Below are 17,562 nucleotides of genomic sequence, written 5' to 3' on the forward strand. Positions count from 1 at the left end.
CCCACGATACCTTACGAAACAATGTGCATAGCTCTGCGTGAAGTTGTTAGTTCGTTGAGTAACCCGACTACAGTCGAGGAAGGCAGATGTCACCAAAAGCAAGCTTGTCTCTTAGGCTACTTATGAAGTGGAAGTTATCTAACACCAATAACCACAGGACCACACGGTGTTACTGCTACGTGAGATTGGTTTTCCTCTATACCAATGATTGAATGTTTGTCTCTCTCTGTCTGTGAATCGGAGTATTGCAGCCAGAGCCATATGCAGTTCCACAGGGACTCACCAATACGCCTACGTGCTCTCAACACCAGAACAAGCCGCAGTGATTTCGAAATTACAACATTCTTACGGGACATTTGAATAAGTTGACACAATTGTCTGAGTTTGGTAACTTGGATAGTATAGTACTATACTATAGTAGTAGGCTACAGACTAGTGAGTGTGCAGGCTAACTATTCATTGTTGGTTTAGTTTATTTTTAAATCTAAAATTAGAGCTACATGTTCAGTAGCAAATGAATGCTAACCAAGTACTTGTATTACATGTATTATCTGACAAAACCAAAAAGGCTAAACTGTGTGTGTGCATCTGTGAGGTTAACAGAGCATGCCATGTCTAACTCTATGCTCCCCTTCCCTCCCTCGGGTTCTGCTCTCCAGCTGTTCCCTTATTCCGCAGACAGCCTCTACTGTCCACAACCATCAATTACACCAGACCAGGCCCTGAAAAGACCAACACACAAACACACACAAACCCCCCAAAAACTCAAACAGGCTCTCTCTTTCTATTTGAAAAGAAAACACAAAAGGCTATAACATTAAGAACCATAGAGTATATTAGACATTACAGCTTTAAGAATAAACAAATGCTCAACAGATCTCCCGAATTTCCAGACGGGTGCACTCTTCTCCCTTGTGGCAGTGTGAGGCCATTCTCTGTCTCCGTCCACCATTTCCCTGTGTGTTACATCCACTGAGTGGATACGAGAGGGGTCCCATTCAGACTCCTCCGTGTGTGAACGTAGAGCCAAACACACATTATACAATGGATGATTAACCTCTCTGAATGCAGTAAATGTACATGAGGATGCAAGTCAAGAAGAAAAGGGATGGTGTGTGTGTGTGTAACATATTTAGTCCAATGGTGTGTATGTTTCCAAACATTAAAAGGTCCATAGTATGGTTTTTAGCTTCACAACAGTGGTGTCGGTAATCTAATCATCTAGTGTTAATACATGATTTTGAATGCACAAAAGATAAATGGTAACTTAACCCGGATTCCAGTTTTATTCATTCAAGATGAACACACATGAACGAACACACATGAACGAACACACACACACTTATTGGAGTCATATCATCCTTGTTAAGACACACACACACACACACACACACACTTATTGGAGTCATATCATCCTTGTTGACACACACACACACACACACACACTTATTGGAGTCATATCATCCTTGTTAAGACACACTCATAAGGCTATCCATTGTCTGCCGTCACTGGTTCTTGTCATGGTTGAGGGCCAGATTAGCAGCTGGAGGGAGAAACACAGGAAAGAGACTTTCAGATTACACATTTTAGTGTACGCAGCATAGGGACTGATTGTCCAGATTCTAGAAATCCTCTGGGACACCTACAAGTATGTTTGCCATTTGTGTTAGGCAATGATAAATTAATGAATACATTTCATTTGACATAATTATAATACATTAAAGTCACCTCAGCCATTGAAGTACAATAATACATGCATGAAAAGTAATCGAAGATCAGTGAATTAGTGATATGCTAGAATTAATGTTTCTGAGGCCTGTGTGAGACACCCTCAATGGTGGTGACTGTATGCGAGTGTGTGTACGGTACAAGCGTGTGTATGTAACTCATGCTGTCTAGTGACTGTGGTTGTGTGTGTGTGTCTCACCCTCTTTGGTGACTGTATCAGCTAGGGTCTTGGCCCTGCCACTGAGATCGCTGACCATACTGTCCACGGTGGCCTGGTGTTTAAGGAACACGGGTCGAATGACACTCTTGTACAACAAGCTTGAACCATTCCAAGACACAGGGGCCATACACCACAGCAAGAACACACACTGGAAGAGAGAGAGAGAGAGAGAGAGAGAGAGAGAGAGAGAGAGAGAGAGAGAGAGAGAGAGAGAGAGCAAGAGAACAGAGAGGGAGGCAAAACAATGTTAGAGAGTGATTCTCTCTACAAGGTATGTGTCCTTAGACAAGCATTTAAGGTTGGTCTCAACTGAACCAAACTAAACTTGGGGCCACATCCTAACTTGAGGATGCTTTAGGCCACATACACACAACACATTTATTTAAATGTGGATTCTGCCTGCAATGACCAGAGCCCTTTTATCCATACCTTGCCAGCATAGTAGAAGGGGAACCAGAAGAGGAAGATGTCAGAGAAGAACTCGGCGATGCTGAAGACCCCGTTAACTACCCAGTAGGTCAGCCATTGCGTATCGTCATCTTTTTTGTTGCTCTCAATGGCCTTGACGCTGATCGGATGAAAACACAGGTTAAGGGGGGGTATAGCCAGGTTCTTCTAGCAGGTTGTTATTGTAAAAGAACATTTGTTCTCAATCACTTATTTGGCTGAATAAAGGTGGACAATTTAAGTAGTGTGGGCCAAGTGAGTGAACCATTTTCTGTGTACTGAGTATATAGGACAACCTCTCAGTCATACTTACGAGAAGTAAGCTGGATAGGCAAAGCCAATCAGGTTACATAGGAGTGAGGCGCCATACCCAAACAAAAGATACAGTCCAATCAGAGTGATAGCACCTAAAGAGAAAGGAGAGAGTGAGATGATGTTCCCCAGTTGTCAAACAAATTGTAAACATCAAACTTCCTTAAATCGTGACCTCTTTAGTGTGTGTGTGTGTGTGTGTGTGTGTGTGTGTGTGTGTGTGTGTGTGTGTCAGAGAGCAGGATGTTGGGTGAGTTGAATAAATAGAATGAGGTGGAGTACAGGACCAAATTCAAACACCGAAATTCAGGAGGTGATGTATGCAAATTAGACACATGTTTACCATGTGAAATGTGAGCCATGGGCTGAAAGTGTATGTCAGATTCCCACATACAGGGCCTCAAATCCTAGAAAATAGAAAGTTCTTAACAAAAGAATGGTACCCACTACTGTAGACACTAACAGATTAATATTAATATCCGCTTCCATATTTATGTTTGGCAGAGATTTTTTTTTTTTTTAACTGATGACATCATAGTTTTAAACCCACAAGATATTCCACATAGCTCACAGCCATTTGCTTTCCAAGGAATGGTAAACTTAGGAAGATTGGGGCAGAATTGAAATTGTTCCACTTCACTACAGGCATCTTAACTTTAAAAGCCCATATTACCGGTAGTCATTTTTATAAAAATGTTTTGAGGATATGACATCCTGGTGCTGCACAATGTTATTGCACAATGATTGAAATCCGTCATTTAGTTCCGTCAAAGTGCCATTTAGTTTAGGCTAGGCTACAGTACACAATGTTGTGATATAGCCTACATGACAGCTCCACACCCAACATGCTATCTAATCTAAAGACATGCCTCCGGTTGTGAGTGGGGTGGTGTAGGGTGGGTGGGGTGCAGTGGTGTGCCGTCAGGGCCAGCAAGGCCTTCTCTGCTGGCCTAAACATCATCAGAATATACATTTTATTTTAATATATATTTTCCACAAATATGTATTAATGATTCCCCATAGTCTATTCTCTTCATTTCATAGCTTTCCTCTTGGTTGCGCTGCTTCCAGTCTCCGATTGAGATTTGGAGGGCTGGCCTTTATGTTAGAGCTTTTATCCAATCAAAATGTGTTGCTAGGGGGCTCAAAAATCTGCCCGCCTTCACATTAAACGGTGCTGCGGATTCGACCTGTAACTTAACATTGGAACGAGAAAACCTGTGGCGTACCTAGTAAACCTACGTAGATGCGAGCAAAGCAACAACGGCGCCTGCTGTAAGGCTCAATGATGTCAGCACCCAGCACGTCTTTTGATTGGATACGCACTATTGCTACGCACTATTGATACGCACTATTGATATTCACTATTGAGATGCGGAACTATGCCGGTAGATGTGAAACTTTTGAAAGTGCGCAGGGAAACGGAGCCTTACAACGAAAGCTTTCGTTGACTGATCGATAATACTGATCGATTGTGTCCTGTTTTTGGGTAAACAATAACTTTCATTTAGGGGACACAATGAAAGCGCCAAGTCCACAAACAGAGGAAACTACGTTGAGCTTCTTTCTTTTCTGGCTGAAAACAACCCAGATTTACATTACCACCTGTCCACAAACAAAGTGTTTACTGGGACGTCAGGCAAAATACAAAACGACCTGATTTTTGCTATTGCTGAAGTGATGGAAGAAGAGATCAAAATGGAGATTAAAAAGGCACCCTTTGTCGCTATTATGGTGGACGAGACGACAGACGTGGGTAATGTAGCGATCTTAAAGATGTTAGTTTAACACTCTTCATTGTAAATGCGGATTTATTGATTAAAAATGCTTCGGAAATATTAATATAACTCTGTTGTACTTGTCTGACTATGTTAAGGTGATGCAACGCCCGGTTATACTGTGTTTCTGTCTAGTTTCTAGAGCCATGGCGTCATAACGATGGTATTAAGAGGTAGAATAATTCAGGTAGGAATGTGTCGGACATCACTGAAGGCCTAGGTGTGAAATGCACCGCCCGCCACTGGTGGGGTGTTATGTCTGAGCGTGTGGTGGGGTATATGTCTGAGCATTCTGGCCAGCACAAGATGAGACTACATAATCTCTTGATATCTCGTCCACTTACAGTAGCCCACTTCATATCATATCATGACACAGAACCAGTCTACCATCTCTGTATTGCCGATGACAGAAGAAGTAGTTGTGCAGGTTGAGTGAACAACACACAGCAGATATGGTGTTTTACTGCAGGATGCAAATGGCTGGTGTTTGGTTTAGTTCCCCATTATTTGCATAGGGAAAACATAAACAATGGCTTTTTGCATTGTATGTGTGAATCCTTGCTTGATATGATGAAATGTGCTGTAAACTACAGTACCAAAATGAGAACACTAAAAAACATTACCCCACACCAATGTTTGCTGATGCCAATGAGATTCTACACTCAATGAAAAACACACACCCTCTCATGAAAACAAAACAGTCAAGTCAGGGATGGCCCACCGTAGTCCTGCACAGCTGCAGTGTGTGGAGGCTTCTGTCCCAACCAAGAAATAACACACATGATTCCGAGGATCCTCTATTCATGGTCTTCTATCTATTCCATTATTTGTGAAGGTCGAAGCACACGCACACGCATACACACACAAACCAGCATGAACAAGAGGGAGAACTCTCAGCAAAGAAAGCCTACACAGAACTACCTCATAGGAAGCATCAAACGCTTCATGAGTGTAGGCTAGCAGGACTAAGCTATAGCAAGACTAGTGTAGGCTAGCAGGACTACTGGTCGATGTCCTAGGTGCGCAAGTGCTACCATCGCCTCTGGAATTAGACAACCTTGACAACCTTGATCAGTTGTCATCTGCTTCCATAAGTTCCAGACCCATGATCAGATTTGTTCCCTTCTCCATCAAAGCTCTCTGGGAAGTAGATCTTGGTGAGGAGATCTCTGAGGAACTCTGAGGCTCTTTAAGATCTATAATGATGTAGACCCAACTTGTGACAGGTGTCACCAAGTCATGCACACATGTTCTGGTCTTGTCCAGCTTTACATTGTTATTGGATCGAAATCTTTAGATCACTGTCGGAAGTCATTGGAAAGCCAATTGATCCTAAAGGCCGATTTAAACTTCTGCGTAAAATCGACGGCGTAGGCTACTGTGATTGGTCCGCTTGGTAGCAATCAGCTCTGTGCACCAAACAGTGACTGTGCACCAAACAGACCCTGTTCTCCTCTCCAAACACTGGATAGATGACCACACAGTAGGAAGAATTTCACACTGACCGTTGAAGTATTCCACTTCATAAACACAGCTCAAGAGGACCCTAGAGGATCTAACATTATTGACTGAGTGAAATTTCAACTTTGACAAACACCAGGAGGGTGACAGGTTTTGTTATGTGACAATAGCCAGAGGACAGCAGCTGAGATGAATCGCAAACAACAAATCTGAGTAAATGCAGGATGTAAGTGACATAACGGTTTGAATTCTGGCTATGAAGGTTGACATCATCTCTATCCAAAACCGTAATTTCAAATATCCAAAGCCTATATTTCGAATGACTGAGGAATACAAGCAGAACCATCAAAACACAGCTCTTCAGATCACCAGGGTCATCCTAGAGTCTTCTTCCACCTCAGCCTGATATTTCAGGACGAGTTAAAAATATCCCCCTGGGATCAGCTGTTAGCACTGAGAAATTAGATCCAGTGAATTCAAGGATCAGCGGTTTATTTTATTTTATTATTTATTTCGGTTTTTTGGAAGCCTCTACAATTACAGCTAGGCTATATAAAATTATATGGTATCCAGCAACAATAAAAAGTCAAATGGTCAGGTGACACTGTTTGTTACTTTGACCATGTTACTTTGTTACAATATGATTTGCGTGACAAGATTTTACAGCAACAGGCTATACAGTTGACTGATGACCTTTAAATCAAACCAACGGTTACCAAGACAACAAACTAGGACTAACTGTACTACTACTACTACTACTACTAGTATTAGCTTACTCCAGCTGGAAGTGCTGATCTGGCTCAAGCCAACATTGCATAAGTTCATGTTGCTAGTGAGTTTCAAAATGTTATATTCGCAAACGCAACATTATAACCGAACGACAACGATACAGTGGAGTTTTAGATACCTACCTGAAGCAATATATTTTTTCTGAACTCCAGTTTTTTGCTCCAACGTTGTCAGGACATCGGTCACAAAGTTCTTGTCATTCAGAAAAGTCTCATAGCGGTCTTTCAGTTGGGCTAACATGTTCATGCGGCGCGTTAAAACTGTAGCATATATCTGAAACACAATTCAAAACGGTCAATTCAAAAGTCCGTGATGTTTTTCAATAGTGTTTGTCTAAAATATGACTTACCTTATTGTTTGATTAATTTAACGGCAAGAGACCTTCTGAACTCCACGACTGATTACTGGTGAAGAAGGAGGAGTTTGACGAAGACCTTATATCGGACCAATCAGAGGGCTCTCTAGCATATGTCACTAGTCATTGGAACAGGTGATAAAACAGTATAAAGTTCCGTTAATGATTAGCCTACTAATTTCAGCCAGCAGGGTTGATAACGCACCAGAAGGGCGGGGAGATCATAAAAGGATAGTTCAAAATCATATGTTTGATTCTTTACCCTGAAAGGAGTCTATGGACAAGTCATGCTTCGGTTCTGTTGATCCGTACACTGTAACTACCAGCAAATGTTTAGCATTTCTAACCAAAACCCAATGCATTATCAGTTCTGACAATTTGCCACATGAGGGCGCTCACGACCTGCATGTATATTATTGTGTGAATTAATGGCCTGTCATTCGTAAAGCTCTTATGCTCATTTTAATGGTAAATAAATAAACAAAAACATCGGTAGGCCTTTAGCCTACTATGTCTATTTAGTTCTACATATTTATTTAGTTGTGTGTGAAGAAGCAACTTTCTATCGGTTACAGGCACCTTGGGAAATGCTAGGTGTTCACCTTACTCGCAGTTTACACCCACACTACACTTGACTTGGAATAAAGGTGACGAAATAAAATAATCAACGAAATCAAGTAATATGACCTCTTTAAGATATCTTAGAAATGGTTAATAAATGACTAATTACATTCCTTGAAATTATTACTTTTATTTTAAACTGCAATTTATTTCAATCAAATGTCTGCAATTAACGGTTAAAACCTACACAATGTGCCATAACATTGTCCCATATCATCACAGGTTGGATTTGGTATTGTGCGCTCTACTATGCTCTACTATGCGCTCAGTGACTCAACGTTTGCGAATCCGTTCACTGCAAGTAGCGCATGCGTTGATAATGGAATATCTTTCGGTGGTCTACTCTCAGTGAAATACCTACATTTTGCGGAACTTTTGTGTGTGAAGAAACATGACCGAAACCAAGCGGAGAGCTTTCAAAATAGTTCTCAAGATAATATGCCAACTTCTGTGGGTAAGATACTACTACTACTACTACTACTACTACTACTACTACTACTACTACTACTACTACTACTACTACTACTACTACTACTACTACTACTACTACTACTACTACTACTACTACTACTACTACTACTACTACTACTACTACTACTACTACTACTACTACTACTACTACTACTACTACTATTACTACTACTACTACTACTACTACTACTACTACTACTACTACTACTACTACTACTACTACTACTACTACTAATAGCCTAATAATAATAATATCTTGGTTTTATATAGCGCCTTTCAAGGAACCCATGGACGCTTTACAAATTTACAGAAAATCAGACAGACATGTCAGAGATGTCTGAGGACCGCTGGTTCCGGGATGGGGTTTGTTGCCAGAGAAGGTCAGTTAGGTACTGGGGGCGCAGGCATGGAGGGATTTCTAGGTGAGAAAGAGGATTTTGTACATGATGTGGGACTTGACCGGAAGCCAGTGGAGGTGAATGAGGGTGGGGGTGATGTGCTGCCAGGGCTTGGTGTGGGTGATACTGATCAGATATTCAGTCATCTTCGTGTGTCTGCCCTGTAGAAAGTTCAAACTATTATCTAGGATTGTCATAACGTCCAGTCTTCATAAAGAGACAATATTTACATTACAAGTAGGCTTTATATCTCTCTTTTACATTCATTCAGAGCTAGCCTACTGCAGATTAATTGCTAACACGATGTCGAATCCACATGACTCTTTTGAGAGGAGTTTGTGTGTGTGTGTGTGTGTGTGTGTGTGTGTGTGTGTGTGTGTGTGTGTGTGCGTGTGGCTTAATTAGATTCAGTGAGAACTAAGAGAGTCTCAGAACTTGACCTGGATTTAATTTGTCAGACACACGCACACACACACACACACGAAAAAAAAAAATCATATTGTGAAAGAGCATAAAAAAGACATTGTGATATTCACAACATTGTGATGGATTTGATTGTGATAGACAGTATTTTCAATGTCTAGCCTTTTCAAAATTATATGATTTTTTCCTTGCCTGTATCCCCTTTCTTTTAAGATGGCAGGGTTGATGGTGGGTCTGAGTGGGGTTTACCTGCTATTGAACTACAGACAGATGTTTTTCTCTCATGCTTACATCATCCTTCCAGCAGTCCTTGCCCTTGCTAGCGCTTTGTTCCTATTGGCCAGTGGCGTCATGGGCTGCTTGGTGTCCATGAGAGAGTCAGTCTATCTACAAGCGATGGTAAGAGAGAGAGAGAGTGGGGAGAGAGAGAGATGTGTGTGTGTGTGTGTGTGTGTGTGTTCTGATTATGTGTTTCCTCCCCAGTTTGTCTATCTGCTGGTCATGGTGTTTTGCCTTGAGGCCACTGCTGCTGCGCTGGCTTATTACAATACTGGAAAGGTATACAGAATACAAACTCTCCTAAACTTCTAATCCTCTCCTCCATATCCCACATCCATATATCTAACATTGTGAATAATGTCAATGATTATGTTATATAGATACGTATACATTTTGAATAGTGTGTGTGTGTGTGTGTGTGTGTGTGTGTGTGTATTCAGGTAGATTCAGACCTGGCCCCCTTCAGAAGCGTGTTCCAGAGATACACAGGCAGCAGCCAGGATCTAAACTCCAGTGCCGTGGATGCCACACAGGAGGAGGTGAGTGTACTTGGGATCACCTGATGGGTAGTTGTATGGTAAGCTGATGTGTTGTTGATCAGGGAGACTGGGTGGTGCCTTGCTTAAGATCCTTCTAACAAGCAGAATGTGAGGCCTTTGCCCGTTAGCAGCCTGTGGCTCTGGTCAAAGGTATTATGTGACAGCAGCTGGTGAAACCGGGAACAAGTCGCCAACCAATCAAAATGTTTAGACTTTTATTTTGAAAATGTTAAATACATTTCAAATCAATGACACATTCACTAGTCAAGCCAAAACATTGCAATGCAATGGATTCGGTGAGTAATCCCCACTACTCTACACTAACTAGGTAGTAGTGGGGATTACTCACCGAATCCATTGCAATGCAATGTTTTGGCTTGACTAGCGAGTTTGTCATTGATTTTCGACAACATTTTTCAGAATAAAAGTCTGAACGGTCCGACGTCAGCTGCTGTCACATATGGGGAACAGGATCTCAGTTGAGTATAATACAGTGTCTCTACTCCCAGCTGCAGTGTTGTGGTATCCAGAATTACACAGACTGGCTAGGCACCCCTTGGTTTAACCACAGTGGAGGGGTCAGTGTTCCACGTAGCTGCTGCAACTCTACCTTTCGCTCCTGCAATGGCACCCTAAACCTGCCATGGCAGCTATACTCACAGGTAGATATACACATCTAATCAAATATCACTGTCCAACATGGACATATCACTAAATGTGATATTCTGAGAAAATCTACTCAACATCCACTAGAGGTAGTCTGTTCCTATGTGGTATAAACTGTAACACATTTCTCTCTCTCTCTCTCTCTCTCTCTCTCTCTCTCTCTCTCTCTCTCTCTCTCTCTCTCTCTCTCAGGGATGCCAAGTGAAGCTGGAGGAGGCCTTGCAGTTTGTGCTCAGTGTCATCATCTGGTCCTCTCTGGTTGTGGCGCTGGTGGAGGTAGGAACCACTAGACGGCATTGTGGATATACTAGACCAGAGACAGCTATTACTCCACCCATCATGCTTTTCTCCATCCACAGAATTATTGCCAGTTTGACAAACCTTCTAAACACAAACAGCAAATACTCATATGTATATATAAACAACTGTAAATGTTTAGCACTATCCAAATAGTGTCCTGGTTTGGAGTGCCCATTTACCCCCCCCCCCCCCCATCTTTCTATCTTGTTCTTTGACTCTAATAGATTGTTGGGTTTGTAATTGTGGCTCAGCTGATGAAGGACCAGCCACTATTGGAGTACCATATACTGGACAGAGAATGAAGACTAAAGCTGAGTAGCAGGACTGTGACTGTGTATCCGTATCTCTAACTGAGTCTGTGAACATTTAATTTTGTAGGTAGAACATTTTAATTTGGGAAGTATTCATGTGTACAGTAACATTTCAAGCCCTTCTTCTTTCATAAAGGTCTTAGTCCTTTTGTTTTGTTGCAATAAAATAATTATTCACTTCTTCCAATCGAGTCGATCAGTGTTATTCATATACTATTACAACTGAGAAGAAGAAAAAAGAAGATTGAAACTGGCAAGGGGTGTCTTAACAAATCTGCAGAAGTGGGCGTGGAATTATTTTTCGTCAGAGTTCCTTCCTGGCTTTGGTTTTGGTGCGAAATCACGAGAAGAAGGTTCTGTCAAACGTCGTAGTTAGCCAACAAACTGAACAAAACAACTCCCGTCGATACCAGCGGAAGCACCGAACAAAACAAATCTGGTAAGAACTGAAGTATTATGGTCTTAACTTGCTTCATGGCAACTATCTGCTTACATTTTCGCTCAGCTACAACAAAGCGAAATGCCTGCCATGCGGTTTATGGAGGCCCATAGCAGCTAGCTTAGCTAGCGGTGGCTAACGGTAGCTAGCAAGGCCTATATATCAGGGTGTCGAGGTTTTGGGTGCGAGAGAGAGAGGGGCCATATTCAACAGAAGCTCTCGAAAATAAGTTGACGGTGGACATATTGGCCTAGTAGCCTTTAACAGCGTTAGCTAGCTACTCAAACTCTCCCTCGTGACCATTTCTTTGGGTTAGCGAAGTGCTTTTGCAGCGAGCTTGCTGTCGTTCACACTATTCTACTGGAATAGACGAGCTAATTAGCACGTAGCTGTAAAACCTGCTGCGTGCGTGGCTGCTGTCTCTGGTTAGCTCCGAGGCTAGCAGCGCTGGATCAGGGAAGTTGGCAATGTGTTCACGCCCCCTTGGAGCCAAAAACACCCTAGCTAACAATTAGCAATCTAGCTAATCTGACGAATTATTTGCTTACTGTCAATATGCACTTGTGCAGTTGTGTTTTATTCGAAGCATTCATTTGTCTTTGTAGCAGACGAACGCTGAGTCACACATCACAGCTAAAACCAGCTGTAGCTCAGCCTGGCTTACGCCCTGGCCAGTTTGTCTTTCATATAGGTTGTAGCCGGTGTAGGCTATAGCTAGCTAGTGCCCCATTGTCACCAACATTTAAAATGGACATGTCGTAGCTGTTCTTGGGGTAACGAAAGCCCTGCTCTTTTCGCAGGTGTTATCAGAAGGAGAGTCTCAACTTACGTTTTATTTTATTTTTTATTTTATTTTTTATTTGTAAACAAACCCCTGCCGCTCCCTATCTATCTATACCATTTTTGTTTGTCCCTTACGTGTGTTTTTATAATTAGCCCTATTTTGTTTCTGGTACCTCCAGCTTCGAGAGCAGTGAAGTGTCTTCATGGCAGTTCGAAGAGGACACATTAGGTACTTAAAAGTAAGTAATCGGATGCAATTCTATCACTGCTTTCTGTTTTACAACTGTAATCTGTAGCAATGTAATTAAACATGAACTGTGAATTTGTAGGCCAATGTTTATCTTTCAGCAATGGCTGCTGTGTGTGTATGCATGCCCTGCAATTATCACCCAATGAATTTGTTCACTACTCAACCACCAAGTAGTAGGTTTAGATTTGACGTGTTTAGGCCTAATTCAGAACCCGTAGCCGTTTAATGTTACTTCAAAGCAGGAAATACATTGAGAGGGATCCTCACTCACAGAGCTGATCCCATCAGTATTGGCCATGTTTACTTGTATAGTACAGCAGTCTCATTCATCCTCTCTGAGCCTGCTGGGTGTCTGACTGTCTTACTCCACCAGAATACCCAATCAGAACTCTTCTCCTCAATGAATGGGGCTCTGTCAGATGGACCACAGAACTAATGCCTTATTCAGACCCAGTTCCATTTCGGCTTCTTGCTTCTCACCGTAGTGCCTACCACTCAAGTGTTATAGAATGGAAAGTACTGGATAAGCAAGAACAAGATCGAGTCGAAGCTTGAGTCGAAGCTCCACTTACCTTATTGGACAGGTAGAGGGAACTATAACTATATATTACATCTAGCCAATCTGTTGAAATGGAACAAGGCCCCCTTTGTTTTATAAAAATAAAATAAAAATAAAATACATCCTGTCCTCATGTCCTCCAAAACAGGATCATGGCCTCTTTTGCAAACAGACCCATTTCATCAATGTGTGCACATTTCATTAGTTTCCTGATGTGTTCATGATGATTGCATTGAGGTGTAGAAAAACAGGATAAAAACAACCTGTTTCAGGGCAGTGTTTAGACACAGGAAAGTGGATTAGTTGCAGTATTGTCACAACAGCACTGCTGCTTGTAGGTTGTCAGAGTTCGCTTGTGTCTCACCTAAACGTAAAACTTTAAAAATGTCAAAAAATGTTGACATTACCTCTTCATTGTTCAGAATTAGCCTATACCATATGTTAATCACAATTAGACCTAAATTGCTCAATTATGATGTTCCTGGAAAAATTAATGGTCAGAGTAAGACTTTATGCAGACATAGCCAGTGGTACAGTAGTACATGGATGGGGATGTGGTCTCCCCAGACCTAAAACACATTTGCTCTGAGCTGCATCATAGTGTTGGGTGAGGTGATTGGGCATAGGTAAGGTCAGAGAAATATGTAGAGCCTAGATGACGGAGTCAGGCTGTGAAAAGCAGCAGGTACCGTAATTGACTGCCCATAGAGAGATGCGCTTAATATTTGATCCTAATCGATGTCAGTGGGATGCATTGTTAAGAATGTTGCATGAATGTAATATGTTGAGTTGACATTCATTGTTCTACTGTACATGACTTAACACCATTAAATCATACTTGCTTTAAATTTCGGATTAATATTTGACATTGCATCTGTGGTTATAGCCCGTGGAGGAGGACAGTCTCCGACCTCTCCCTCCCTGTTCACAGGAGGTGTACGACATGTCCAACGGTTACGAAGACCACATGGGAGGGGATGAGGCAAAGGATGCCAAGACTAACCTAATAGTGAACTACCTGCCCCAGAGCATGAGCCAGGATGAACTCCGCAGCCTGTTCAGCAGCATTGGGGAGGTGGAGTCTGCCAAGCTCATACGAGACAAAGTAGCAGGTACAGTACACAATATCCTGTAATGCACTGGGGGGAGGGGGGTTATGTGACCCCTGACCTGGAACATACAGCAGGTAGAGCCATATGACGATGGAATCGGTCTGCAAGCAGGATTTCGTATTACAGGGGTGTCTGGAGTTGCTAGGCACTTCCATAGAATACTAGGGCATCCCCATAAGTATTGAAATATTAATATTGCCACTCTCATAAACTGTAACAAATGATGACGCTTGTCCATGTGTATTTTAAACCCTTTCCTATTGTTGGTGGATGAAAACTCTGCTGACACGAGATTCTCAGTGGTTGCTTTAGGATAAGATGCTTTGTAATATGGATGCTGGTAGCATTATTTTATATTTGCAGCAATTTGTATCCAGCTGCCATTTGCTATTCTGGCCCCTTGTTCTTTTCATCAAATACATTTTTACCTTTGGGGTATTTCAAATAGTTTTTATACTTGTTCTGTCTGTTTAAACGTTCTGACAAGTTCTCTATATATTACCTAATAAGGGCTTGGTTTTCTTTATTCCAGCCAAAACCAATCATGTCTGATTGAAGTCTATTTCTTTGTTGTTTGTTTTACCACTAGCATGCACTGTGTAGATTTGTTTTGTTTTAACATTTATTTGTCCAATATGCAGATTTTTTGAACTATACAACGTTTTTTTATTTTATTTTATTGTTTTCCTTTTTTTTTCTCTAGGCCACAGTTTAGGGTACGGATTTGTTAACTATCTTACCCCTAGTGATGCAGAAAGAGCTATCAATACTCTGAATGGACTAAGACTACAGTCTAAAACTATCAAGGTAACGTGCAATAAGGTGTTCCTACATGTGTCAACCCAACGATGTCATGTCATTTTAACTATCCTGTGGCGCCTCTGCCGACCACTAGCTAGTATATGTTTAAATCAGACCGGTCAAGGCTAAGAAGCTAGTCTGTAGCACACTGACCGCCCATTCTGACAGAGTAGAGAAGTGCAGCAGTCTTTTTGAGTCAAGCCTTTCTTTTAATTTCTGAATTTATTTTAACACCACTGCTTCAGGTTGAAACTTTTCATTTAATTTGTTATGAAGTATTCTACTCCTGAGAATTTCTTTTATAAGTTGATTCTTTGTTCTATGGTTTTCTTCACTTAATTTGGAACCCTTTGGACAGACCAAGTTCTCTCACCCAGCCCAGCACACTAAGGGAATGGTTTGTTAAAAAGGAAAATCAGTATAAGGGCAATAATGATCAATCGAAGCACCTTTTCTATCACTTTATTTTCTGTTTTTGGAGATTTTTTTTGCATGTCGTCTAGGCCTTTATTATTACTAATAGCCTATATATAAGTATTTTGTGTACTGATGCCATGCTTACATTTCAAACATTAGCAATGCCAATGATTATCATATGGATGACTCCGTCCCATGCGACATAAAATAACTTGTACAGTTATGAAACAAATAGTAGTTTCGCATCAAACACTAGTTAAAAATAAATTATACTTTTTCTTAAACTCCACTTTTGAAGTGATTTTATGTTTTTTATGCATATCAAATCTGCATTTAATATATATATATATTTATATATATGATGTTCTGTTTGTAAGTGTGTGATGAGCCTCTTGATGAGTGGTATGTAATCTGCCCTTTCCTGCCCCCTGCTGCTAGGTGTCGTATGCGCGTCCCAGCTCTGACACCATAAAGGATGCTAACCTGTACATCAGCGGCCTGCCTAAGACCATGACCCAGAAAGACGTGGAGGATATGTTTGCTCGATACGGACGTATTATCAACTCCCGTGTGCTTGTCGACCAAGCCTCAGGTAGTGCAGGAGACAGTAAGAGAGATTAACTAACTTTGATCCTTGTCTAAAGTATGACATATATTTATTTTTCTCATTGTGGTTGATGTAAGCTTTTCATATCTTGTCGATAAAAGTTGCAATGCTCTTAAACCACTCAGTGCCGTCCATGTGTCCAGGTCTGTCTCGTGGTGTTGCATTCATCCGCTTTGATAAGCGGGCAGAAGCAGAGGATGCCATTAAAGACCTGAACGGCCAAAAGCCCCCCGGCGCCTCTGAGCCCATTACAGTCAAGTTTGCTGCCAGCCCCAACCAAGCAAAGAACTCCCAGCTCATCTCCCAGCTCTACCACAACCAGTCCCGTCGCTTCGGAGGCCCTGTACACCACCAGGCACAGAGGTTCAGGTGAGAGAGAGATGAACTGTTACTTTGCCTGTTGTGCCCTCGCCGGTATAGACACACACACACACACACACACACACACACACACACACACACACACACACACACACACAACTTCATGTTCAGTATCCCACAACTCTATGCTATTTCCCTGCTCTCCCCCAGGTTCTCTCCCATGAGTGTGGACCACATGAGCGGCATGTCAGGCGTGAGCGTACCAGGAAACGCATCGTCAGGCTGGTGCATCTTCATCTACAACCTGGGCCAGGACGCCGATGAGGGCATCCTCTGGCAAATGTTCGGCCCCTTCGGCGCCGTCACCAACGTCAAGGTTATCCGCGACTTCAACACCAACAAGTGCAAGGGCTTCGGCTTCGTTACCATGACGAACTACGAGGAGGCAGCCATGGCCATCGCAAGCCTCAACGGCTACCGGCTCGGGGACAAGATCCTACAGGTGTCCTTCAAGACCAGCAAGGGCCACAAGTAGAGAGGGGGAATGGGAGGGGGAGGGAGAAGGGTAGGGAGAAGGGTAGGGAGAAGGAGAGCGGCCGCGTGTGCCAGGCTTTTATTGCGGCGAGTAGATGTATAAGTTGGCACAGTTTGGCAAAGCAACCTGTTTTTAGTGTATGCTCACTCTTAAAGCCGATTTTCACTCAATTTTCATCTTTGTACTAGTCTAAAGGAAAGTCTAGGCTTTTTTTTTCTTTTTTCTTTTTTTTTTTACACTCATGCTTTGGGATGCTCCAAATGTAGTTTTAATGTTTTTTGGGGGGGATGTATCCCAAGATATGTTGACCAATTTCACATTTTAATGATAGATTTTTTTCCCTTCCTGGAGGCGAGACTATTGTCACTATGTGCCATATTTATGGTAGTAGGGACTTCAAATAGGATGAACCCACAGATCTAGTAAAAGTCTCTTGCAAGTGTGTTGGACTATACAATTTGATTCAGAAGAAAGTTCCATACACTGCTTACTCACAAAAATATCACTTTTTAAATATGTTCTATGATCGAGTATTGAATAATTAAAAAAATTAATATTCTGTAAGAAAGCAGTGAATGGGATTTTCGTCTGACAGAGCAGGGGGAAGCATGCTGTGTCTTAGACTCTGGTTCCAGTGTAG

General features: G+C 41.9%; 3 protein-coding genes across 3 annotated transcripts; 2 read left to right on the forward strand and 1 right to left on the reverse strand.

Annotated features, from left to right (window-relative positions):
- Positions 1-1,265: 1,265 nt before the first annotated feature.
- LOC308174501 (receptor expression-enhancing protein 6) lies at positions 1,266-7,143 on the reverse strand. The gene is made up of 6 exons (XM_080549583.1): positions 7,085-7,143; positions 6,858-7,008; positions 2,709-2,802; positions 2,378-2,516; positions 1,928-2,096; positions 1,266-1,543 (listed from the first exon to the last, which is right to left on the reverse strand). The coding sequence occupies exons 2-6, from the start codon at positions 6,979-6,981 to the stop codon at positions 1,506-1,508; spliced, it is 564 nt and encodes a 187-aa protein (XP_080405709.1). The 5' UTR covers positions 6,982-7,008; positions 7,085-7,143; the 3' UTR covers positions 1,266-1,505.
- A 910-nt stretch (positions 7,144-8,053) lies between these two features.
- Positions 8,054-11,089, forward strand: tspan37 (tetraspanin 37; the record flags this gene model as incomplete). The annotated part of the gene is made up of 7 exons (XM_080522744.1): positions 8,054-8,165; positions 9,217-9,402; positions 9,487-9,561; positions 9,723-9,821; positions 10,331-10,483; positions 10,680-10,763; positions 11,039-11,089. Exons 1-7 carry the CDS (start codon positions 8,103-8,105, stop codon positions 11,087-11,089), a joined length of 711 nt encoding a protein of 236 aa, XP_080378870.1. The 5' UTR covers positions 8,054-8,102.
- A 325-nt stretch (positions 11,090-11,414) lies between these two features.
- Positions 11,415-16,924, forward strand: elavl1a (ELAV like RNA binding protein 1a). The gene is made up of 7 exons (XM_080546000.1): positions 11,415-11,537; positions 12,500-12,559; positions 14,016-14,241; positions 14,945-15,048; positions 15,898-16,066; positions 16,210-16,435; positions 16,598-16,924. The coding sequence occupies exons 2-7, from the start codon at positions 12,524-12,526 to the stop codon at positions 16,920-16,922; spliced, it is 1,086 nt and encodes a 361-aa protein (XP_080402126.1). The 5' UTR covers positions 11,415-11,537; positions 12,500-12,523; the 3' UTR covers positions 16,923-16,924.
- The last annotated feature ends 638 nt before the right edge of the window (positions 16,925-17,562 follow it).

The sequence above is a fragment of the Nansenia antarctica genome (assembly GCF_963989245.1).
Source record: "Nansenia antarctica genome assembly, chromosome: 1".
Classification (NCBI taxonomy): domain Eukaryota; kingdom Metazoa; phylum Chordata; class Actinopteri; order Argentiniformes; family Microstomatidae; genus Nansenia; species Nansenia antarctica.